Source organism: Eulemur rufifrons, chromosome 27 (genome assembly GCF_041146395.1).
Source record: "Eulemur rufifrons isolate Redbay chromosome 27, OSU_ERuf_1, whole genome shotgun sequence".
Taxonomy (NCBI): Eukaryota; Metazoa; Chordata; class Mammalia; order Primates; family Lemuridae; genus Eulemur; species Eulemur rufifrons.
The window spans coordinates 7,198,810-7,225,309 of record NC_091009.1 but is presented as its reverse complement, the minus strand read 5'-3'; the positions used below and the strand labels follow the sequence as shown (position 1 = coordinate 7,225,309).

General features: G+C 34.1%; 2 protein-coding genes and 1 non-coding gene across 3 annotated transcripts in view; 2 read left to right on the top strand and 1 right to left on the bottom strand.

Annotated features, from left to right (window-relative positions):
• Positions 1-26,500, top strand: part of CDC73 (cell division cycle 73) — a 122,634-nt gene that overhangs the window by 44,571 nt on the left and 51,563 nt on the right. The gene's annotated exons all lie outside the window — the stretch shown is intronic.
• On the top strand, positions 8,733-8,839 carry LOC138375868 (U6 spliceosomal RNA). The gene has a single exon (XR_011231573.1). It is a non-coding gene; the product is annotated as a U6 spliceosomal RNA (small nuclear RNA).
• B3GALT2 (beta-1,3-galactosyltransferase 2) lies at positions 11,784-13,052 on the bottom strand. Its single transcript, XM_069459645.1, has one exon. The coding sequence runs from the start codon at positions 13,050-13,052 to the stop codon at positions 11,784-11,786; it is 1,269 nt and encodes a 422-aa protein (XP_069315746.1).

Genomic DNA, 26,500 nt, shown 5'->3' with positions numbered 1-26,500 from the left:
CTAATTCCTCAGTCATTTCAAAACATAACATTGACTCCTGAAATAAACAACTGAGTAGTATTAGTAACATCTGTTAACTCAGCAATAGCCAAAGAAAATTACACAATCATTTGTCTTGATTTTTGATTGACATTTGCAGTTGCACCCAGTGTCCTCAACTCTTAAGCAGTAGTTCTTGATGAAAAGCTAATAGTCTTAAACAAGTTTATTTTCTCTGGATACATTTTTTTGCCTGCTTCATTCAGATAGAACTTATTTAACTTACATTGGGTAAACTATTTTTCTTACTTGGCTAACAAATGAAGCTCTCAAATTTGCTTTGCAGCCTAATTTTGATTTTTGTGAAGAAATTCTATTGTGATGAGATACTTCATTTTAAACTTCTAATTTTTCTGACCATTGCTTTTCTGTGAGTTGGGAATGTTGTGATGGGTACTTAGTCTGGTAATACTGATATATTTTGTATTCTTTTAGCCCAGTTTTAGTGTCTTTACAAACAGTGCTTTGCCATCTAATTCATTAACAAAATCTACATTTCACTGTGCCTTAAGAACACAGTAGTACTTTTTTCTTCTTGTTTGTATATGATATATATGCACTGGCAATTAAAAAATAAAATTCAAACGTCACTGTATGGCAAAACGTGTGGCACACAAAATGCTGTGTTTTGCATTCATTCAACAAATGTTTCTTGAGTGCCTGCTGTATGTTGAATACTGTTATGCCGTAGATCTCGGGGATACAGTGATAAACAGGAGGGAGGACAAAAATGTTAGTGATATGTGCTTTTTGGAGGATTAAAATAATATAAAGCAATATAACTACATCTTTGTGATTTGTAGCGTGCCAACCAGCAGTGAGTCCCAGCTTTAACATGGTTCCTATTACAGATATTTAATTCTGCTGTTGTAGTACAAAGGCAGTCATAGACAATAGGCAAGTGAATGTGTGTGGTTGCTTTGCAATAAATCTTTATGGATACTGGAATTTGAATTTCGCATAATTTATACATGTCACAAAATTACTTTTTGTTTTTTATATTATCTTGATTTTTTTCAACGGTTTAAAAATGTATAAACCATTCTTGGGCTGTGGTCAGACAAAAACAATTAATGGCCTGTATTTGTCTCACAGCTGTTGTTCGCTAACCTCTTGACTTAAATTTTTATCAGTGGATATAGGGAGCAACAATTTTTTCTAATTCAGGTGATCAGTACTTGTTGAATTTTTTTGTCTTTAGGAACTGACAGATGAATTTTAGGAAGGATACTATTTAAACACACACATAACTGTTAAGCAAACATAATAACTTAATATCATATTTGTAAGAATGGAGACAGTTGCATAATGGCTGTTTCCTGTGTACCATAGTTAAAATTATCTTAGGAGATGTGAGAATATTAAATGAAAATTGTTAATGGTGGATTTAGATTTTATGCTAAAAGCAGTGAGAAACAGTATTGTAAAATATACTTAGTTCAGAAGGAATAAAAGTTTTACAAATAAATCTTTTATAATTAGGAATGTTTGATTGCTTAAAGTTAATAGGATTGGGTTTTGGTATTTTTTTAAGAGTATTTCTCATAATGTCATAATGACATTTTTACTAATATATCTGCTGGATTGTGACATAATATGATATTTGGGGAACAAAGTTATAAGATGTTTTTCCTTTTTGTTTGTTTGTTTGTTTGTTTTTTGGTCAGTCAGCCAGGCTGAGAAGAGAGTGCAGTGCAGAGACAAGAAAGCAGTTGATGAGAAAGCCTGTTGAGTTAGATGGCAAATTCGGAGATCAGGATAGTGTAAATGGGCATGGAGAAGAGAGGATTAGCAAACTCACCTCCCTGCAGTTGTAGAACCTGGTTCATCTTCCTACCTTCAATACGTTAGGACCAGAGAGATGTACAGTCCACCTCTTTTCACTTGTAGTCATTTTTTGACAGCCTGGGAACCGTCTTGTATGGCCCAGTTCCTTAAGTGCAACCTTCCTTCACCCTCTCATCCAGTGTGTTGGTTTCTACCAGCTGTGAGGACTGCAGTTACCTGGCGTTACATCCTTTATGTGTATTTGCAACTACCTAGCTTTCCTGCTCCTCCTACCCTGTGTTTTGAATATAAAGTTCAGGTTCTTCTAAATATAAAGCCTAAACTTAATCAGTACCTGGTAGCTTAAGATTATATGATTATTGCTCCTAAATTATTGCTATTTCTAATGCCAACATGTACTAATTTGATCAAAGATCTAATTTTCTATTTCCAGACAGCTGATATAATGGGAAAATAGGGTTTTTTTCTTTGAAATGAATGAGTGCCTTTAGACAGAGTGCATGCTCATAAAATATGAATAATACCATAGCAAATTTTAAGGGTTCTTGTCGTCTTCCCTGAACATAATGGAACAGGAAAGAGGAAAGAACATCAGCTTAGAGAAAGGAGCATCGTTCTCTAGTTTGCTCTCTGATGGGTAATGCCTCTTTGTAATTGTTTTTTTTCCTTTAGAGGGGCTCCTTTTTGTAAAGCAGCTACCAAAAGGGGATGCTTTTTTATTTTTGTTTTCTTAATTCCTTAATTATGAAAAATTTCAAACATAAATTAGAGAAAATAGCACATGATCTTCCATCTGCCCATCACAGAAATTCTGTAATTACCATTTTTAAACTACTATTCATCTGTTCTCCCTCTTCCTTTTTTCCTGAAATATTTTAAAGCAAAATCCAGACATTGTCATTTTGTTACTGCATACTTTGCGTCTCTAAAATGTACAGACTTTTTTTACATAGCCATAGTGCCATTATTGTACACAACAAAATAAACATGTTGATATCATCAAATAGTTCTTTTCCCAGTTTCTTTGATTTTTCTGAAAACTGTTTTTGTAGTTCATTTATTGGAAATAGGACCCAAACAAGCACCATAAGGTGCATTTAGTTGTGGGGTATCTTGTTTCTTTTATTCTAGTTCATAATCTTTTTTGTGCCATGGACCTATTTGGCAGATTGTTGAATCCTATGACTCTCTCTCAATGCTGTTTTTAATGCATACAATAGAATGCATAAGATAAAGAAAACCAATTATATTGAAGTAAAATTATCCAGATATTTTAAAAATACACATCTGTGACATAATAATTTGTGCTTCTTTACTAATGTATTAAATAACAAGATCTGGTGGCAAATTTGACAAATGCCAAAATTTTAAAGTATGGTGAGCATACATAATATTTCAAGATATTTGTAACTATTGTAAGGTGATAATGAAAATACCTGATTTCTGTTGATGACAAAGTCGCAACTATTACTAATATTTCTGTGGCTTGTTTATCTACATTCATGAAGGAAGGAAATGTTAATTTCAGTTAGAGGCCGATGAAAATAAAATTGTATAATTTTTTTTCTCATCAGAATTCAGGGACCTTCTGAATTCTATCCACAAGTCTGTGATCTTAAGTAAAGGGACACTATTTATTAAGAAAAGTCTTGGTTGCAGTTTTGCTTCACTATCTTTTTAAAAAAGTTGATTAGTTTTTCTAATTTCAAAAAATTAAGGAGGTATAAGTGTTTTCGTTACGTTGATATCTTGTATAATGCTTAAGTTGGGGTTTTTGGTGTGCTTATCAGCAGAATAGTGTTCACTGTACCCAGTAGGTACCTTTTATCTCTCACCTGACCTCCCTGCTCCCCCTTGGTTTCTCACGTTCACGTCTTTTATATTGCTATGTGCTTGTGTGACCCATCTACTAGCTCCCACTTGCTAGTGAGGACATCTAGTGTTTGGTTTTCCATTCTTGAGATACTTCACTTAGGATAATGGTCTCCAGTTCCATCCCAGTTGCCGCAAAAGACGTTATTTCATTCCTTTTTATGGCTGAGTAGTACTCCATGGTATATACACATCATATTTTCATTATCCACTCATGAATTAAAGGGCACTTAGTTGATTCCACATCTTTGTGATTGTGAATTGTGCTGCAATAAACATTTGAATGCAGGTGTCAATAAGACATCCACTTTTCCTTTGGGTAGATAACCAGTAGTGGGACTGATGGATTGAATGGTAAGTCTACATTAAGTTCTTTGAGGAATCTCCATACTGTGTTCTATAGAGGTTGTACTAATTTGCAGTCCCACCAACAGTGTGTAAGTGTTCCTTTCTCTCTGCACCCACACCAGCATCTAGTATTTTTTCACTTTTTAATAATGGCCATTCTGGTAAGGGTAAGGTGGTATTGTGGTTTGGATTTGCATTTCCTTGATGATTAGTGACATTGAGCATTTTTTCATAGGTTTGTTGGCCATCTGTCTATGTTCTTCCAAAAAAACTTCTGTTCATGTCTTTTGCTCACTTTTTAATGGGGTTGTTTGCTTTTTTCTTGCTTATTCGTTTGAGTTCTTTGTGGATTCTGGATGTTAGTCCTTTGTCAGATGTATAGTTTACAAATATTTTCTCCCATTCTGTAGGTTGTCTGTTAACTCTATTGATTATTTAGCTCAGAAACTTTTTTTTTTTTTTTCTTTTTTTTTTCGAGACAGAGTCTCACTCTGTTGCCCAGGCTGGCGTGAGTGCCGTGGCATCAGCCTAGCTCACAGCAACCTCAAACTCCTGGGCTCAAGCAATCCTCCTGCCTCATGCCTCCCGAGTAGCTGGGACTACAGGCATGCACCACCATGCCCGGCTAATTTTTTCTATATATATATTTAGCTGTCTATATAATTTCTTTCTATTTTTAGTAGAGATGGGGTCTCGCTCTTGCTCAGGCTGGTCTCGAACTCCTGAGCTCAAACGATCCGCCCACCTCGGCCTCCCAAAGTGCTAGGATTACAGGCGTGAGCCACCGCGCCCGGCCTATTTAGCTCAGAAACTTTTTAATTTAATTAACTTCTATTTATTTATTTCTGTTGGGCAAAGAAGTTATGACTAAGATCCCAAAGGCAAATACAGCAATCACTGGCTTTTTCTGAGTTTTTCAACAACTTGTCAATTTCGTCTCCGCCTCCTGGCTTTTATCCTTCTAGTTCTCTTTGCTTGGAACATTCTTCTCCTTGCTCTTAATAAGACTGGTTCCTTCTCATAATTCAGATCTCAGTTTAGTGGTCACTTTCAGAGACCTTTTTTCTAGTAATTTTCTTACTTGTTTTGACTTTTTATTTTGTTTTTAATAAGAGTCTAAAAGTAGAAACCATGTCCTTTTTGCCTTCCTCTATATCTTCAGAGCTGAGAACAGAGTACTTTGGTATATAGGTGTCACTTGAAAAGTATTTATCAAATGAATCTTAAGCCCCTATTATGCATTGTATTTTTAGTTACTTCCTATTCTTTCATGTGTTTAGAGTGGTAATTTTATTGTCATTGTTATTGATGCTTTGTAATATATAGGTCCTCAGTGCCACTTGACAGTCCTTTTATATGTTGCTTGATAGTTCTTTATTGTGTTGTCCCTGGTGAATCAGGTTCTTATACAGTGTTTTCTCTCTTGGTGAATGGCACTGTCATCTCTTCAATGTTCAGGCCAGAATCTTGGGCATCATCCTTGCTGTGTATTTCCTCCCTCATCTCCAGTAATATCCAGGCATCGATAAGACCTATAAATCTTACTTCCTAACATCTCTTGGATCCCTTCTCTCCATATCACTATTATACTTGCTCACTGCAGAGAGAATTTGATTTGATACCATAAAAGATTTTCCTTTAAACAAAATAAAAATGCTTTTAACAAAAGCATGAGACTGTTTCATTGAGTCAGATTTTAGTTCACTGTTCCTCATTCAGGATTTTTTTTTTTTGTTTTTTGCTTTTTAAATCAATCTTGAGGGAGAGAGACAATAATTTATGAGGTAGAAGGTAGGAATTGCATCAAAAGATTAAGTAGAGAGATTAGCCTTAACAAGGAAGAGAATCATTTATGAGCCTTGTAGCTGGCCAAGGCTTTTAGGGATTTTGGTATTTATTCTAAGTGCATTGAGAAGCCATTGAAGCAGTGGATGACATGAACAGCTTTGTGTTTTTTTTTTGTTTTTTTCTTTTTTGTTTTTACTTTGAAACAGGGTCTTGCTCTGTTGCCCAGGCTGGAGTACAGTGGCATGATAACAGCTCACTGCAGCCTCAAACTCCTGGGTTCAAGTGATTCTTCTGCTTCAGCTCCCAAGTAGCTGGGACTACAGGTATATGCCTGGCTGTGGTTTCTTTCTCCAGTAGAGATGGGGTCTCGCAGTGTTTCTCAGGCTGGTCTCGATCTCCTGGCCTCAAGTGATCCTCCTGCCTTGGCCTCCTAAAGTGCTGGGATTACAGGCGTGAGCCATTGTAGTTGATAGCTTTGTGTTTTGACAGTACCATTTTGGCTGTCATATTGGCAACGGATTATGTGGGTATGAGGAAACTGGGTATAAAGGTATTGCAGTAGTTCAAAAGTGAGAGATGCTGTATTAGAGGGTAAGGTGAAGAAAAGCAGATAGATTCCAGTAAGGATCCAGGTCTTTGGGATAGATGAAAGGTGATTCTTGGTATTCCTTTGTGGTCAGTTGACTGGCATTAGCCATTCACTGAGATGGGGAATGCTGAAAAAGTATTAAATTTGGGGATAAGAGAAGATAATTTGGGTTTATACATATATTTTTTTAAATGTACATATACTTATAAACATTCATACAGACATACAAATACAGTTGACCCTCCGTGTCCATGGGTTCCATGTGGATTCAGCCAACTGTGGATCAAAATTTTAAAAAACAAAAACAAAACCCAAAAACATTTGTACTGAACATGTACAGACTTTTTTGCATGTCATTATTCCCTAACAGTACAGTATGACAACTATTTACATAGCATTTATATCATATTAGGTATTATAAGCAACCTAGAGATTATCTGAAGCATATGTGAGGATGTGCATATGTTATATGCAGACACATTTGTGGATTTTAGTATCCACAGGGAGTCCTGGAACCAATCCCCCCCAGATAATAAGGAACAACTTTACTTTAAATTAGAAGTTTTACTTATGAACTTTGATTAAAAACTGTGTTTTATTTTTGTAAAAATCATATTTACTCATCTTTTTTTTTTTTGCCCAGTTATTAGCTTTCTCTCTTAAGTGTATAGGAGTCATTCTCTTACCTCTCTTCTGTCAGGAAAAAGGCTGTAGCTATTTTTTTTTTTTTTCCTTGTCATGATACAAACAGATCTCTGATAAAGGAGTGCAATTTTAAACAAATTTTAAGCAAACGTGAAACAGTGGGCTAGTTCTTTCTGTTCATTAATTTCTAGGCTCAAACAACATTTTACACTGTATCAGGCCCAGACAGTCATCTTTGTGGTTACTTTGGGGATATGTTGGCCTTCCTTAATGGTGGTATGATCTTAGGAACACAAGCCCCAAACTCTTGTTTCCCTGATCTCTTCCCAGTAATAAGGCATTTATTGCAACATAGTCTCAGCTCCATTATGTTGTATACACAAGAGCTTTTTTACTCTTTTGAGGCTCGCTGTGGATACTGATTATGAACGGATAACAAAATCTTCAGCTGGTCCTTAATAGAGAAGTTGTTCTTGGATCTCTTTGCACCCTTATTTGTTCAGGTGGCAGAGCGCACAGAGGGCATGGTCTTACAGAACATTATGGAATCATCATAGGAGCTAGGAACAATTGTGTTACTGTAACATTTGCTGATAGTAGGGATTCTGGCCCATTTTAATATTTGAAGTACATTACCTGACTTCTGGGAGTAATGTCTAAATGCTACATTGACATTCTCTGAGGTATATTAGAAATGTATTTAGATAGGGATTTTGGGGAAAGGAGCTTTTAAAACCTAGATTAATTTAAATGGTGAAATGTCTTAGATAAGCAGGAAAAAAATTTTACCTAAACTGGATAAATAGGCTTTACCACCTCACAGCTAAACAGTTTGTGAATAACAGTAGGATGAGTAAATGTAGTATCACTTTTGTCTTTTAAAAATTATCAATTGTGCTTTAAAAGAAGCACATTTTATAATTTCTAAGTGCCACTTGCCTGTGTTTACAGATGTACCTTAGGCCCCTAAGTAGCAAGAGATAAGCAAGTAATGCATATGCCTTTCAAAGGTTCTGGTTACCATTTATAAACAACTGAAAAGAAGAGAAAATAACTGGGGGATCAGATATTCTCTGCTTTCCCTGCTCTTTGTTTGCGCCTCAGGTGCCTTTCCAGTGTTGAAAATGGCTACGAAGCCTGGAGGCCCTGGCAAAGGATGAAGAACAAGCAGAGAATGGGAGAATAGAGGGACGGCCGATTTTGCTTAGCTCTTTAGACTTTTTAGCAGCTGTCATATGTGAAATATACAGCAGAACAGCAGAATGATTAAGAACATGATCTTTGAAATGGAAACCTGCAGCTTTATTGGCTGTGTGATCTCAGATATTTAACCTCTCCCATGAATCTTTCTTTTCTATCTATCTCTTAGGGTTGTTTATGAGGATTATGAGATCATGTAAGTAAAGTGCTTTAATACAGTACCAGGCACACTGCTTACACAGTCAGTAAATTGCTGACTGTGCTGCTGCTGTTATTGGTACTATTTTTGAAGGATTTGCTGGAAATCGATCATAAAATTCCAGTTGAGATTATATGTGACTATGCTATATACAATGAAGTGAGGAGAAATCTAAATTATTTGGTTAAATTAGAATTTTGAAATAAACTAGTGTTATAAGTATTGAAAGTTTTTGGTGTTTTCATCTTCTAAAATACCTATTAAGTGCTCACTTCGGCAGCACATATACTAAAATTGGAACGATACAGAGAATATTAGCATGGCCCCTGCGCAAGGATGACATGCAAATTCGTGAAGCGTTCCATATTTTTGTATACATACATAATGAGTGCGATGCGCACTGTCTAGGTGATGGACACGCTTGCAGCTCTGATTGGCGGGGGGGGAGGAGGGCAAGGGCAATATATGTAACCTAAACTTTTGTACCCCCATAATATGCTGAAATAAAAAAAAATAAATAAATAAAATGCCTATTAACACTTTGAGCAAAAAAAATTACATAGTTGTTACTGTAATCATTCCTTTTACCAAATGGTAATACTGTCGTTTAATTTTATATTTTTATGTATACAAAAACTACATAGTACTGGGATGAAGAAGGCACAATTAACAAATGGTGAGATGTTTAAATACATTATCTTGAGCATTTTGCTCAAGAAATCAACTTGCTTATTGTTGAGAGTGAAAAGTCAAAAATAATAGTATTTTAAAATAAGGATTTTCAACAGTACTAAGAAACTGTATTTGATTTAGTCCGCTTTGAGGACTCAGAATGTCACAAGGTTATCATTATTTTCCACGACAGTATTATCAGGAAGATAGAAATGATTTTAAATTGATAACTGAGATAGGAGGAATTTAGGTGTTTGTTAAAAAATCTGTTTTTCATAAGTCAACTTTTTTAAACTTGAATTTTTCCAGAAGGAAATTACTATCTTGAAAGATCCTGCACTGTAATCATAATTTGTACAAATAGCACTTGGGTTCTGTTTCTGTGTACATACCTGTACACACTCACACACACACACACACATACACATGCGTGTGTGGGCACACACTCCTTTTTCTTTTTTAACTTCTGAAGTATAAATCAGAGAACATTACCCCGAGGGAAGGATTCCTTTTGTCTTTCATCAAACTTACTGATCTAATGTGGTGTTACCCTCTCATGTGTAACTTTTCTTTAGTGATTTTGATGTTTCTGTAATCATATAGAATGAGTGAGAAACAGACTTGAGCCAAGAACTAGGGGGTGTTACATACCAGCTTTCAGAATTACTGGGTGTATACTAGAACAGAACACTTAGGCTACTGATTTGAGAGTCAGAGAGAAATTGAATGTTAATAGAATTCAACATATTAAATAAGTACTTAAATAGTTTTTTTGATTTTCTACCTTAACAGATGTTGTAGTTCTGTTCTGGTGTTTTATTCCTTCATAGGAGAATCAGGGATAAAAATGATTATTATTAGAATTAAGATTAAAAAAATTCTAAATTAAGATGGATGAATTTACATACTTGTATAGAATAAAAACACTATTTTAGGCCGGGCGTGGTGGCTCACGCCTGTAATCCTAGCACTCTGGGAGGCCGAGGCGGGAGGATCGCTCGAGGTCAGGAGTTTGAGACCAGCCTGAGCAAGAGTGAGACCCCCCCCACCTCTACTAAAAATAGAAAGAAATTATCTGGCCAACTAAAAATATATATAGAAAAAATTAGCTGGGCATGGTGGCGCATGCCTGTAAGCCCAGCCACTCGGGAGGCTGAGGCAGTAGGATCGCTTAAGCCCAGGAGTTAGAGGTTTCTGTGAGCTAGGCTGATGCCACGGCACTCTAGCCCGGGCAACAGAGCGAGACTCTGTCTCAAAATAAACAAACAAACAAAAAAAACCCCTGTTTTAAAGTTAGTGGGTTGGTATTTCTTGATTTGAAAAGTTTTGATGGAGGCAAACAAAATTACTGTGAAAATACTTGTATTATAACACTCAGTAAAGTTTTTTGTTTACCATTTTTTATTAAAAACTTGATAAAAGTGCATTGTATACATTGTTCATCCTAGAATCAAGTGTTCATCAAACATTTGTAGTTTTCCCCCATCCCTCCCAGAAAGGTTTTTAATTGGTGATGCAGAATATTTGTCATCTACCGAATTAAAAACTGCAGGTTTGTAAACTTGGCACTCAGATAAAGAAATAGGTGCCATAAAATGATTAAGTATTGGCATGTGTACACCTGCTGTCAGGAAATAAACTTCCCGTATGTTGCAGTTTGGCAGACATGCATCTTAGAAATGTATTGAATGAAACTGCACCTGCACTCTTTGTCTTTTTTCAGCAATACAACCTATTTGTGCCTTTAAGTGATTGCTTTTGCATCAGTTATTTTTGTAGATCTACTTGAAGTCAGATATACTTGAAGTTATATGGTGATACTCTTTAAAGAGTGCCATGATTGATCTAATTAAATAACTCATTGAAAAACTAGCTTGGCCCTTTAACACCAATGAGGAAACAATTTGTCTATTTTGAAACATTTAATAACTTTTTTTATAAAAACTTGAGCCTGAGACACATTAATTTTTTACATTTTATCACATCATGTTAAAATAATTTCCCCAATACATGAGTATTAATAAAGGAAATTAAAATGAATGTCTCAATTACTTTCAAAAAGTAAATACTTTGATGAGAATTGCATTGATGAAACATCTGAGCTTTATGAATGTATTTATGGAGTAACTCAACTAAATCTTATTGCATGGAATACAGTTTTTAGAACCCTAGAATAGTCAGGTCAGAAAATTTGTCCTTTGCTCAGTTATAAAGTTTCCTTAAAATTGATATTAATGTTTTATTTACACTTAATTATGTATTAAAACAAAAAGCTAAATATAAAATGAAGGGTCTTTTGACTATCTTCATGTTTTAAATTAAAATTTATGTGGAAAATATATGCAAATACATTTTATTGGCCCCTAACATGGGGCTTGAACCATTGATTTATGCATGCTTGTTATTGCATGTTAATACACAGAATCCCCTTATACAGGTTTTTATAGATTCTTTTGGGATACTTTTTTGTTATATAATGTTGTAGTTTTAAGAATTACCTTTTTCAGAAATAAAAAAATAACTTTTTGAATTCCTTTATGTGATGAGTTTTAACTAAAACTTGTCCTACGGATGTAATCAGTTTTAATTACACATGCTTTTAGCAATATTTACAGATTGCACATTTGAAAAAAGTTGTCTTTTCTAGTGTAGTTTACGGTGGCGATACCTGGCTGCCTTTTCTTTTGCTGCGTTGGCACAGGCGTTGTGCTTATTTTGTTGTAAATGGTTCCAGTATTTTATCAGTTCACTAGGCTGGAACTGATGAGAGGTAATTAGGTGGCTGTATTTACAGCTTGAGTAAGAAACTCGCCAGTGATTGAACACAAACTCATTGGGAGGGGGCACAGGATCAATTCTCAACTTGGCAAGACAGATCCCTACATACACGTCTTCCAAGTGCAAACGACGGATACCTAAAGAAACTTTAAAAATCTTTTCTGCCAGATCTCCAGAAAAAACATAGCCAGTTCCAGAACAGAAGACAGGGTAGCGTTCACTTGGGTAGAGGTCTGGTGGCATGTACCACTTGCTGTCTTTGTTTCGATTAGGTGCGTATCCTCTCATTAGGTAACCAGTAAAATAGTTATGTCTAGGAGGCAGGTCTGGCTTCAGTAACTTATGTATTAAATATTCAGTGTTGACAAACATGTCACTGTCAGTTTTCATAACATATGGAATATGTGGACAGTATGTTGCAACCCAGTTCATACCCATTAGTGTTTTAATGGTCAAATTATAGTATGTATCTAAGTATTCCTGCTGAATGATGTCATGATATTGTCTGCTTTCTTCCAGTATTGCACGTTGAAGATAGCCATTTAGCTTAATACTTATGCCCAACAAGAAAATTCGTGTGATTTGGATACCAGGTGCTAGACTTTCATTGCCCCAAGTTTGCCTTATAGCTCTTCTAGCTTCTATTTGTCCAGGCTCTGCAGCTATTAGCAGTATTAAAAAAGGGCTTTTCTCCTGGCATTTTTCAGGCTCATTGATAATGTATTTGAAATGGTAAGAATTTGGATGTCCAGTACCTTTTTCATTGTAAATACTTCCATTGGCACTAAGTGTATTCTCCAGACCTGTGACTCCTTGTGGTGACAGGTCTGTATTATTAGAGTTAGTTGCTGTTTGAGGCTTCAGAGTTTGAGGGACTGCTTCTTTCCAGATGTTTCGAAGGGAGCTGTGGTTTGTGTCACTTTTTGTAGAACGAAATCCTCGGAAAGTGTATGTCACAGGGTTTTCTTTGAATCCAGTTCTGCCTGGCAGCCAGTCATGGTGATTAAAAAACAAAAACATAGCAAAAAGAAACACTAAAGAAAGTACTCCGATAAGATGGGTACGGAACAGAGACCTTTTGGCATTGCAGGTCATCTTTGCAAAGCAGCAGTGTCTTCTCCTGCACTGAAGCATGTTGTAAATGTCCAGCAGTGGTCTAGGAGATATTGGTGACTGAAAATGTTGTCTTCTTCTGAATCAATACTAGTCTTTGGCAATCATTTTCTGATTTGGTCACGTCGTATCCCTCGCAGACATGCTATAAAGATGAAGCATAAAAGTTTACAAAATACCAAATCTGGCAAAACTGCCTAAAAGGGACTTTGGATGCTAATAAAATTAAGGCAAATACGAGTTTCTTAAGCTGTGAAAATATGATAACCCAGGAACAAAACTTATAATTTGTTTCCCATTGGCAGCATAACAACATCACTGAGAACAGGATTAATTTCTTTAACAATATACCTTTGTAGCAAAAGGGTCATTTTAAAGAGATACATTGGATTAATTTTCTTTTACTTATTTCATTGTCTCAGTACTTGCAGTCATTTATACTTTTGACCCAACTTAAAGATTTGAAACTTGTATGCATGTAGAAAAGAAAAAGTTTTCTAGATTCCTGAGAAAGGCCACGTAAGAAGGCCTGGAGAGCAGATGGAAATTTTATTGGCATTAATTAAAATTGATTTGACATACCATTGGTGGTATGGCGCACAGTCAGTGGCCTTTTTTGTAAAATGGTCATGTATCAGTTGTGGGACAGACGGTGCAAGGTTGACTGTGGCAGAGTTGTGTTAGTCACAGTACACTGCTTGGCCTGTTTCCACTGGCCCCTACTGTGTTGAGAAAGTCAATGAGAAGATGCACCTGTCAAAATTAATTTTCAGGGTCCAGTAACTTCAGTGTAGGATTTTTAGACAGTAATTAATAATGAAAATTTTTAAGTACTCTTTTCTAATTTTAACCTTCTGCATGTATGAAGTATTCAGGAGATCATTGTCCTTACTTAGACTTAAAATTGATTAAAAAATATAGCATGTAATTATCGTTAATTATCTATGGCTTTGGCAGAACACTATCACTTATCTCCGTGTTAGAATTAAACCAAGAACTACCTTGAACAGTCTTTCCAGTTTTCCTACAAAATACAGGTAGCAGCTACTATCATATCCAAGTACTTATTAACTTTTTAAATTTATTTAAAATATATTTTTAAATTCTTGAGTTATGCTGTGTTCTAAGAATTCGTTAAATTTTTAGGACTTCTAATAGCATAACAATTAGTGCTCGAGATTTTTAAAAAGGTTACAAGATGTCAGTATGGGAGATTCATGATGCCACGTATGAAGAACTGGTTATGTTGTCTTGCAACAAGGTTTTCTGTGCATAGCACAAAGTTGTATATGTTCTTACTTTTTTCTGTTTGTTCTTAGTTTTTCTGGACCAAGGTATGAGGGGTGTGGGTGTAGAGGTGGGCAAAGAGCTGTAGTTTGAATTCCATTAAGAGAAAAAAACATTTGGGAAGAAGGACTAATGAATGTGTAATTTTTAATTTTTTCAACTTTTTATTATGAAAATTATTTCTTTAAGCAAAAGAAAACAAATTAAGTAATTTTATGCAGGATTATTTGCTTATTTGAAATTATAGTATATATGTAAATACATGTGTTCATTTAGCCTGTGATATTGAGAGATTCATGGTTAATAAATTTTTTTAACCCTGACGTGATATTTAATTAACATGGAAATTTTCATGTAACTGAGTAGTTACAGAGTAAAAATCACATAAATAATGCTAAGTACTTGGAAAATATTGATTGAAAGTGTTAGGCATAAATGAATGAAAGTACTATTCTAGTAGCAGCCACTAGGAGGAGCAAGTGGTTGGGAATTTGAACGAATTTCTAACGTTATAGTGTACGCACCAGCGTTTGAAAATTTGTAGTTTCTGAGATTACATAGTACTTTCAGAAGTTATAATATTTCTCAAATGCAAAAAATTCTTTAATCATTTTGAGAGATATGAACTGTGTGTTTTTAGGCTTGGGATTTAAAAAACATCATCTATTTTGCTTTTTATTAGAGTTTATTTACATGAATTTTAATCTCACATTACTATAATGAAGACCAAGGCTATTCACTGTACCAAAAAAACATAGTTTTTTCTAGGAGGTAAGCTGCAAATAATACAGCTGAGAATTCTGATTTAGAAACTCATTTTTTCCTTCTTGTACTTGTAAATAGTTGGCCATTCTGTTTAGACCAGGGAACTATTTTTAAGCTTTTATTTCTAAATGATATATTAAATAAATAATAATGACTCCCCCTCTACCTCATAAAGAGACCGGTAGATGTAAGGGTTATGTGTGTAAATTTAAAAGAAACAAAAGCTGCTTTTTAAACTTATTTGATTATCTGGTCTAAGTATTACAAAGATAAATATATTAGCTTTCTGTTGATATAATAATGCTTGGAATCTGGTTGAAGTCCAATCATTTAGATTTTTGGAAAGTATAAATTTGATGGTTTAAAAAGCAATAAATATAAGGTCAGATGTTTGAATGACTGAATAAAGGACTAAATAAATGAATAGAAGAAAATAATCATAGTTAATAAGTTATTTTTATGAAAGCAGTATACCTGAAGTGATGTCTCTAAAGTATTTCATTGTTACAGAAAACAGCAAATTATTACATATTGTAATCTAACATAAATACGTAGTTTTGGTCCTAGTTTTTTATAACAATGTGTGGTAGCTGTGCATCTTAATTAAACTTCATGATATTTGTATGTTTGTAAATATTAAGCTACTGAAGCTAAATGAAACCTGTGTGTCTAGGCTTTAAAAAATTCTTTATTAAAAGTTTCTCGGGTATTATAATTTTTCTGTTAAAAAGAAAATAAAATTGAAATAACTCTACTTTTATTAAATGATAAAATTATTGTCTAGTTATTACCTGTTGTATTTTAATTCTTGAAAATTGAGAACAAGATAAGAAAGTTAAAATATTTTGGTATGCAAAATACTTCTGCACTTTCTACATTTTCAGAATAGAAATAGCTTTGATTTCTCTCTTATGATTCTTTTTTGATAATATTTTCAAGTCATTAATGTATATTTGCATCTGAAGTTCATGGGGATATTGTCACTGTAAAATACTGTTCAGTAACAGAACCACAGTTTTTATCATTGGCTTTTAGAAGTTGATATCTTTAGTCTATTGGAACAGTCCTAGATTTAAGTGATTCTTTAATAGAGAAACTTACACACTTTAGTTTTGAGATGTCTAGCTTATAAAACTGCTGAACTGATGACTTTAACTTTGAGAGATAAAGGTATCAAGAGGTACTTGAGATTTTTACAATCATATATTTTTAATACTGTCTGATTTTAGTATTTAGATTAGAATAAAAATTCATAGTTATGAGTGAGAGCTGATGTTGAGATGTAATAGGGCCTGGTAAACTTGTTCCATCTTGATTTCGGAATGCTGTGCTTACATATGTCTTAAAAATGTTCATTGTTTGTGATTATTAAATAATAAGCTGTTGAATTCTGGGGTGAAACTGAGGAAAAATCAGGATCTTTATAGGTTTGTAAAATTTTAGAAATACCTTTGATTTCTTGAGCCCTGAGTTGCTATGTTCTAACTATGATTGTTGCTAAAATAGTTTATTTGATTTATCTCTGTCCTGCACACACATATAGTGGCAGCAGTTAGACTATATATTAATGTAGCCTGGAAGTACATTAGCTAGATTTATATTTAATTTTTTGACCTTGTATTGCTGTTTGTGGATATATTTATATCAAAGTATTTTAATATTATGTGTTTGAATTTCACTTTTAAAATGATCACCAGGAACAACCTTAGATATAGTCATTTAGAATCAGTCTGTTACCTAAAATAAAAGCTCAGTATTTCAGATAGTGGAATTTTTAGCAACTATTGGTATCTCTTTGTTGAAAGTTGTATTCATGGACACTGTAATAACATGTGATTCTATTGTGGTGTTATGCATAAACTTACACTATCTTATGTGATCCCATGCTAATGCTTCCCTTTTAGTATCTTCTTGTAGCTCGGGAATACTTAAAATTTGTTGATACTATGAGGTTGTATTCATTATCTTTATCTAGGGAGATAGATATTGGAGGTTTTGTTACTAAAAGCTGTTATGTAGTAAGATTTTATTTTAAAAAGACTTTGGAAAAAACTCAAGATTATCCATGATACTATTTAATGTAATTTCACTGCATTGTCTCTTTTGATAGCCATTTTTAAGAGAGCACTTTAATTTACTAGATGAGGATTCTGAATGACCTAATTTGATATAGGTTTGCTATGTTTTCTATGAAGGGCTACAGATTTTTTTTTAAGTTTAATTTCTCAGAGAATCCTTTAAGCACATATTATTATTTGCCTTTTCCCTCTTATATGTCTATAATCCAGAATTACTCCAAGGTACATATTTAGCTGAATAAAGCAGTGACAGCTTGTCTTCTGAACAATGAAAATTTTTAAAATTATATATTAAGAAACCCTTTCATACTTTCAAGGGCAGTGAACTGTATAAACTTGTTTATCAGGTATTAGTGCCTCCAGGGCTATAAAAAGGTAACACATTTAAATGAATATCATACACAAGATATCGACATACCTTTCTTGGTCAGGCCATTTATGTGGAGAGGATTATGCCCACTGAAAATACTTTTGGCACGCCATCACTTCAGCAAAAAGATGCTATCGAACATGCGCACATCCCCCAACAGTCTGCCTCCTGCGATTGCTTTTCACAGTATCCAAAGTGTCCATCTGTCTGCTTGTCTTCCAGTTACCCTCCTTGTTCATATGGGTCCTAGTCTTCTGAAATTTTCCCTTTCTTTCATTTTCTCTGTCTTTCGTTAAACAAAAGAGCTGTAGTTGTCCGTTCTATTTGGAGCACTGTTGACTCTTCCCGACAGTTGATGCATTGAAGCTTTTTACATCTGCTGTTTTCCTGGCTGGACAATGCAGTGCTGTGTTCTCTTCTCAGTATCCATATTTCTAGTAATAACACTGAGCTGCAATGTAAAGCAGCCAGAGCCAGAATGTAGTGCTTCGATTGTGTTGGAGAAGAATAGGATTTACCTCTCTTCTTTCGTTGTTGCTTGGCAGCTGCAGGGAGGATTTTGAGCAGTTTTACTGAGGTTTTAGTCTATAATATGAAATCCACAGTTCCTCAGCTGCTGCACAGGCAGGCAGCAGTTTAAATGTGGGCTTGACAGATGCTCTCTCTGACAGAGCAGAATTTAACGTCACTGCTTGGCTGAATCCCACGTGATTGTTTGCATTCATTTTGACTAAAAATCTAAGGTAGGGAGAAGTGCAGACACTGTGCTTCCCTGCGATAAATTATATACACTCAGTACAAGTATAATGATGAGTGAATAATATGAAAATGGGATAATTATGAAATGAATGGCTATTTTATTTTTTGCAGTGTATTTCCTTTTTTTACTTTATGCTTAAGCACAGACTCTTAATGTTTTCTGTTAAATGCTGGTTTTCATGTTTCTTATAGGGTATAGGCAATGTAAGCTTTTATATATAAGTTGTTATAATTTAACCCCTTCATTGCACTCCTCCTCTTTAAGTTTCTTTTTTTCCTCAAATTGCTCTGATTTTACTAACATATAGTTAAGACTCATAGACCATTTATCTTTGTAACTTAGACTTTCTCCTATTTTCTGGGGTTTATGTAAATCAGTTGCTATGGATTGCTTTCCTCATGTGTGATGTGATACAGCCCGTTTCTCTTTTTGCTTATATGTGGTTTCTGGTGTTCTTGAAAGGAGTAAAGATTAGTTTAAATCATTGGCATTTAATTTTTATTTACTTTTCCTATTCTTTAAAATCTATATATTAATAACAGAACTCAACAAAATAATATAGATATAGAACACTTATATAGGATCTTTTTGGTGAGTAATGAGATTTTATTAATTATGTTTACTTTAATATTTCAAGATGATTTAGTAACTTGCCATGAAGCAGATTTTGTAAGCACTACATACTCTGAAATCTTTCTTAATAAGGTTAGTTTCCTGAGCACTTTGGCACCTTGCTTCTTTTTTCTGGCAGAGCATTAGTGCAGGGTGTGTGTGTGTGTGTGTGTGTGTGTATGTGTTTTCTTAAATAGCTATAATTAACAGTTTTTCCTCTGAGACTTTAGGGACAGTAAAAAACTTGTAGAAAGTTATGGTTTTGGAGCTTAAGCTATGTTTATAGTTGTACATACTCCTCATCTCATCTGTCTCCCCCAATAATGTCTGTTATTTCAAGTGAGTATAGATTTATCTTTTCTCTAATATTTTAAAAATCTTTATTCTCATATTTTTTCTTTATTTTTAATTCAGTGGTCACTAGCCATATTCTCATTATATTTTTGAGCTTTGCTGATGAAATGTGCTATGTAGTTTTAGGAACCCCATGACTGTTTTTTAGGAGTATATGTGACTTTCTTAGAAATGTTAGAATGAATATTACAGAAAAAAGAGATACTTTTATAAATGGAAACTAAGGCCTAGAGCTTTGACTTTCCCTAGTTAAGTTTGAAGGAGAGGACTAAAACTCAGATTTCTTAGCTTAAGTCCCTGTGTACACTCATACTACAGTGCTCACAGAGTAATGCTTAAGAATCTACTTAAAATAATTTATTTTCCAAAAGTACAAGTGGATTTTTGTAGATCAGTATTTATTTATTGGTGATTCCTTATATAGGATTTGACTATGAAGCTAGCAGCAGTGACTGTTTATTGTTTACCCAAAATCAGATTGTGTTCTAAGCCTACCTGAGCTACTATGTAAGTAACTTTTTCCTTAAAATAATTTAATATTGTAATACCCATTTAAAAGATGAAGAACCATTAAATGGAGTTGTTAAATAATTAGCCCAAATATCAGCTAAATAGTGATGAGAAAGAGGCCAAGTTGGGAATTGAAATAAGATTAAGTTCTTATCCTCTGTTCTTAAACATTATATATATAGTACATGGCACTGCTGGAGAAATTGAGGGAATTTTTCTTTTTGGTAACACTGGTATAACATACCCAGGAATCACAAATAGAATTATTAATATAAATGGATGTTTATGTTTTCACTTTATTCACCTTTATAAGCAAATATATATTGGTCAGTTACTGTCTGTCAATGTTTGCATTTAAGCACAGCTTATTAAATGTTGGGGATATAAAGATGATTTAGACACATTCCCTACTCCTTTATCCAGGGAGGGATAAAACAATTATTTTTACCAATTCTTTTGATTGGACTTTATTTTTTTTGATGCCCCACTGGGTTTATTATGCATCTTGATTATTAAGAGAGTTCTATGGGTAACCTATTCATTAGTGGTTCCCTCCAGTATTGGTTTGAACCTCTGAATTTCCAGTGGGTTTTTCTTACCTATGCTTGCTATGGGGCAAGTGTTTATATAGCAAGAGACTTCTAAAAATTACTAACAAAAGCTGCCTGTGTACTTAACTGGAATTTACTTTAAACTCCTAAGTATACTGCAACCTATTTTTTAAGTTTAAGTTAAGCTGGTTAAGAACTTTACATAAAAGTACAGAATAACAGAGCAGACATGAGATAAAAGTTCCTTTAGTGACTTTTTCTAGCAACCTACATGTTTCCAGTCAAGAGAAACTGTAGAAATCTTATGACAGGCAAGCTTGTAGAAGTTCTTCCTTTAGTCTGGTTTCTTTTAACATTTGAATTCTATGGTTAAACTAACTCAGTAAATGTGACAGGTTTCTTTGTCAGACTCAGCAAACTGGCAGCTATTTTGTTAGGTTTTATAGTTATAAATGGCTTGTAATTGTTACCTGAATAGTCTGTTTTTAATCTTACAACTCGTCCCCAGGGGAAAAGAAGTAGCCATTACTGTATATATTGTGGCTCTAGAACTCTAGGCTAATTTTAGGATTTTCTTGGGCATATCTAGAATAGCCCTTAAGTAGCCAGAATTTAAGGGCAGGATTTGTAATGCCTCCTAATTCTCAATTTTTATTGGATATAGAAATAATTACTACTTTATTCATATAGCTAATCGTTTCTGAACGATTATTACATGATGAATCAGATGTAGATTTTCTGTTCCAGTACTCACTATCTAATAGTCACTCACAGAGTTATATCATCTACTTATATATGTATATAAATTCAACTATATGTCTGTGGTAAAAAGATTGCAAGAGAAAGAGGTAGAGGGCGAACACTTCAACTAGGGTGGGTGATTTCCATTTAATGGGAATAAACAAATATCCTTGAGTAATATGAGAAGGGAACTGTAAATCTGGTCTTACCAACATTGGTCCCCATTCCTGTTTGTGCTTTAGTATGAGTAATTGGCTCCTGAATTCATTTATTTCAGCTAGTGCTCACCACGAAACCTAGCTATCTTTTCCAATGCTGAGCAAAAATCTTAATGTTTTGGGTCAGGTGTAATTTCTACCATACCACTCTGAAAACTGTCATTTGACACAGTTATTTAGAGAACAATTTTAGTTTCATTGAGGTCACTAAACAATTTTGCATAATAATGTTTGTCTGAGGCTTATCTCTCTTGACTGTTTTGATTTAAAACCAGATACAGTCTTTTTCATTACATCTGGACAAATGGCTTATTTTGGTTATTAAATGTTAATAAATAGTTTTTCGTTTTTGAAGAAAAATGTTTATTAAAAGATTATGATTTTCCTCTGAAGTCAATAGATAATTTGTGAACCAGTTTAATGTTTCTGTGAATTTACAAAGCAAGACATTAGTCTGAGTGCAAATTAGCAATCTCAGAATGGCCACAAGTGTCAGTGTTTGCCTGCCTTACTTTTCTCCTCCAGTTTTTACCAAGTTGTGGAGCAGATACTCATGTTGTTTTAAGAATTTCTTTTGACTTGAAAACAAAGCTAAATTTAACTGTCTCTTTCAGGACCAATCATAGAAACCTTTATCTGTTTTAAACCATGCAAACTATTAACAGTAAGCATTTAAAATCAGCAGTAATTTGGCAAAATACTTTATTATACTTGTATATTCTTTGGTTTCTCTGTAGCATAGCTATTTCAGTCAGGAATATTCTTGGTTCGAGATGTGGTTCTCAACGGGGGTAGTATTGGAGGTAGTAGTACTGCTTTTAAGGAAGTATTCTAGAAGTTCGTGAGGGTGTTTCTGGTTACCAGAATGATGGAGGGGCATTTAGTGAGTGAGTCCAGGGAACGTCTTATATGTAGTTTGTGGGACCGTCTTTGTAAACAAAGACTAGTTCTATGTTCTGCAGGACTTCTGACTTTCCTGTTGGATATCTGTATGGGTGAAAGACCTTTATAATTAAGTGAATCTAAAACATAATTGGAATATAAAGTATATTTTGCACAGTTTTAACATGCACTAAATTCTTTTCTTTCTTTCTTTTTTTTTTTTTGAGACAGAGTTCACTCTGTTCCCTGGGCTAGAGTGAGTGCCGTGGCATCAGCCTAGCTCATGGCAACCTCAAATTCCTGGGCTCAAGCGATCCTCCTGCCTCAGCCTCCCGAGTAGCTGAGACTACAGGCATGCGCCACCATGCCCGGCTAATTTTTTTTTTTCTATATGTATTTTTAGCTGTCCATATAATTTATTTCTATTTTTAGTAGAGACAGGGTCTTGCTCTTGCTCAGGCTGGTCTCAAACTCCTGAGCTCAAACGATCCGCCCACCTCGGCCTCCCAGAGTGCTAGGATTATAGGCGTGAGCCACCGTGCCTGGCCAACATGCACTAAATTCTTTAGGAATGTAACTACAGTGTACATTGAGGGAAGCTTATACTTTACTTTGTTCTGAACTTGGCCAGTAGTGTACCATTTTAGAAACCAAATGATGTTCATGGTGATTAAATCACCAATACAATATACTAGTCTGTGGGCATTTGTAATTGTCGTATTCACTGTGACTTTGTGTGTAGGTAATTAGCATCTGGTTAGTTCATTATGTCTTAATCATGTCTAAGACTTACATACTAAAATACATATTTTTATCATAAATTTCTTTTTAAAAATTTCTTCTTTGTATTAGTGTATTGATTTTTAAAAATGAATGTGTAGCTTGATTATATTACCTTTGCATTTTATTTCAGGTACGTAGAGGGGGTCAGTGTAAAGTACTTTTTATATAAAGGGGTTGTATTAAATTTGAAAGGGCTGTGACGGCCACTGACTGGGTCAGCGTCTTTGAATAACTTATTTCAGATACTTTCCTCCCTACTCCCTGCAAAACCAACACATTGTTGGTATTTAAAAACTTTAACAATATTAATATATTACACAGTGTAACAAACAATTTGTAAATCTAAGTAGACATAAAATATTCAAACTTAAAACTCCATTAAAACTGCACAAAGAAGCATAGTTACCCCAAAATAAGTTATTTGTATCAGAAAATATTCTTTAATTTAATAGCTGTAGTAGATAAGAAAGTAAGTGTTGGAAGTACTTAAAAGGATGTTTTTCCCAGGGAGCATTGAGTATACTTGACTCTAAATTCCTGTAGCTATCTTCAGTATAATTGTTTATGGTCTGATTGAAAATAGGGACTTTAGCATAAAGAAACTTTGCAAAGTAGAAAAGAGGCATGCAAAGGTTATAGGATAATGGAAAGGTAATGTTTGATTGTTAGAGTTTTATCTCTGTGACCCCTTCACCCCCTTCTTGGACTTTGTAAGGGATTCACTTACATTTAGCAAATACATTGAGCAATTTTTATAGGCAGGTTACAGGGGGATGTGAGATTCAACATTAGGTTCCTTTCTTTCAAGAATTGATAGCCTTGATGGATACACAGATCATTATGAAGATAGTAAAATAACTGGAAATAAATATTATACAGTTATTTAAATTTTTGCCTTCATGTACAAACTCTTGTGACATCTGTTATGATGGTGTCACCCAAATTTCACTAAGTTTTGATACTTGTGGTCTTTCCAGTTGTACTTGGTTAGTATTACATTTTTATCCTTTTAATTTCTCATGAAGTTCCAATATTTTTAATCCCCTCTAAATGAGATTAGATCTCACAGAAAATACAGTTGCCAAGTTTTATTAAGCCAAAATAAAATGAATATTTTTATATTTGTTTGTATCCTCCATTTATCTGCTTGGTTATTTACAAATTAATGTTATCTATGTCTTTTTCATTAATTTTCTCATAGTTGACTTCTTTATCTATATTTCCTTTCTGACTTTTCACAGAATTTATATTTATTAGTATGTCTAGAATTTATAATGTTCCAGAAAACACTTAAGTTGACTGTGTGTGTGTGTGTTGGGTTCAGGTAGTTTAGTCTCTGTTTTAGTGTACCTTCCTCAGTCAATTTATTGAATCAGAGTAAATGTTTTCTTTTAAAGCTTACAGTGTTGCTATTTCTCCTTCTACCTATATTACCAGTAACTGTTATTCTGTGATTCCCCAAACTACCAAATTAATACCAGATTTGAAAACACATACCCTTTGATATAAGGAGCTGGGCAAGGGAATATGTCTTTATTCACATAGAACAAAAGAAGAGCGAGTTTATGTGGCTATATCATTATACCATTTTCTTTAAAGAAACCCATATTGGGTTATGTCTTCACACTTGATCAGTTAATTGGACATGCAAGTTGTACTATAGTGGCATTGTTCTTAGTGAAAGGTATTACTTACATTAGAAAAATGGAATTTCAGAGCAGAATTGGACCTCTGAGGTCATGTAAGAATCGATTTTACTCATTTTACAGATGGTGTAACTAAGACCCTAAGAGGTTGTGGTTTTCTCAGTGTTCCACACTTAATGTGGCAGAGCCAAAGCTAGAACCTAGATGTTGAGACAATGCCTCTAGTTGCATCAGTGTATTTATTCTTTTAGTTCATGGACCCGTAAGTTACACAAATGATCCTGTGGACCATCTACCTTACTCACGTCTTTCTGCCACTATAAAAATAATTCTGCCAGTTTTACGTGAAGGAAGATAGTGCTTTTATTAAACCTCAGAGAGATATATAAAAGAATTGTTCGCTTGTGCCAGGAGATATGAGATCATTATAGACTTTGATATTAAAGGAGATCAATCCACATTCTTTGAATTGTCACTAATTGCAGTTCTATGATAAAACATTTCAGCTGCATTCACATGAATGTCATTATTTAATCAGATAAATAAATGAAAAAAAAGACATTTTCCTATATGTAAGAGTACTTCTTTTAAAGATTTTGTAGTCTATCTAACTCTTTTTCTCTCTTTTGATTAAAATTTTGTTTGCTATATTAGTCTGGGTTTTCCATAGAAACAGAACCAATGGAATCTGTTTCTATATCTGTTTATAATTTATGTAATATATCTCTTTGTGCGTTGTGTATATGTGTAAAGAGATTTAGTATGTTAGTTACTAGTATGTATTAGTATGTTAGTAGGCTATATATGGTGTATATAAAGCGATTTATTATAGGGAATTAGACCACACAGTTACAGAGCCTGCAGAGTCCCGGGATCTGTAGTCAGTAAGCTGAGAGTGCATTCTCTCTTACTCTGCCTTTTTGTTTTATTCAGACCTTCAATGAATTAGATGAGGCTTACCCACATTAGAGAGGGCAATCTGCTTTACTCAGGCTACTGATTCAAATGTTAATTTCATCCCGAAACACCCCCACAGACACACCCACTGTTTGACCAAATATCTGGGCACCCCACGGCCCAGTCAAGTTGACACATTAAAATTAATCATAGTAATTGTTTTCATTCATCTTATTGCCAGCTAGAAGAATGTACACCTGATTCAGTGACACATATAAAAACTGGCTCAACATGCCAAACATTTTAGAATGTGTTTAGTGAATCTGTGGAGATAAGATTTTCATGATCCCCCTAATTCTTCTTCTAATTTTTATCAAAATTTACTTATAAATCTCTCTTTTTGTGAGGTTTATTCACTTTTGAACCAGCTTAATTTTCAGTCAAGAAAGCATTCTAAAGAATGATGCGGGGAAAACTGGTGTTAATTTAGGTTTTTAATTGATGAATATCTTGCTTTTTTGTAATGTTACTTATTAGCACTGTATATTCCAATTTTGTCTGTGACTATAAAGAAAATGAATATTATATTCCCAGGCCAAAGTTTTACTTACTGTGATTACATTTGGGTGTGAATGGAATTTTTCTTTTTCTTTCATTGAGATTAAAATATTTATTTTAGCCTAGGCTTTTTGTATTTCAGGTAGCAGAAACTTACTCAAGTCTGCTTAAATAAGAAAAAGAAATACATTATAGTGCTGTAGGAATATTTTATAGGACCCAAGACTGAGAAGTGTAACTTAGCCTTTAAAACAACACAGAAATTGGAAAACTATTAGGAGTCAAGGAAGCTTTTCTCTGTTTCCGTCTGGTGCCACATGGTTACTTGTCACTTTGTCTGCATCTGTATAGAATAAGCTTTCTTTTCTTTTCTTTCTTTCTTTCTTTTTTTTTTTTTTTGTTTTGTTGTTGGTTGTTTTTTTTTTTTTTTTTTTTTTTTTTTTTGACAGAGTCTCAC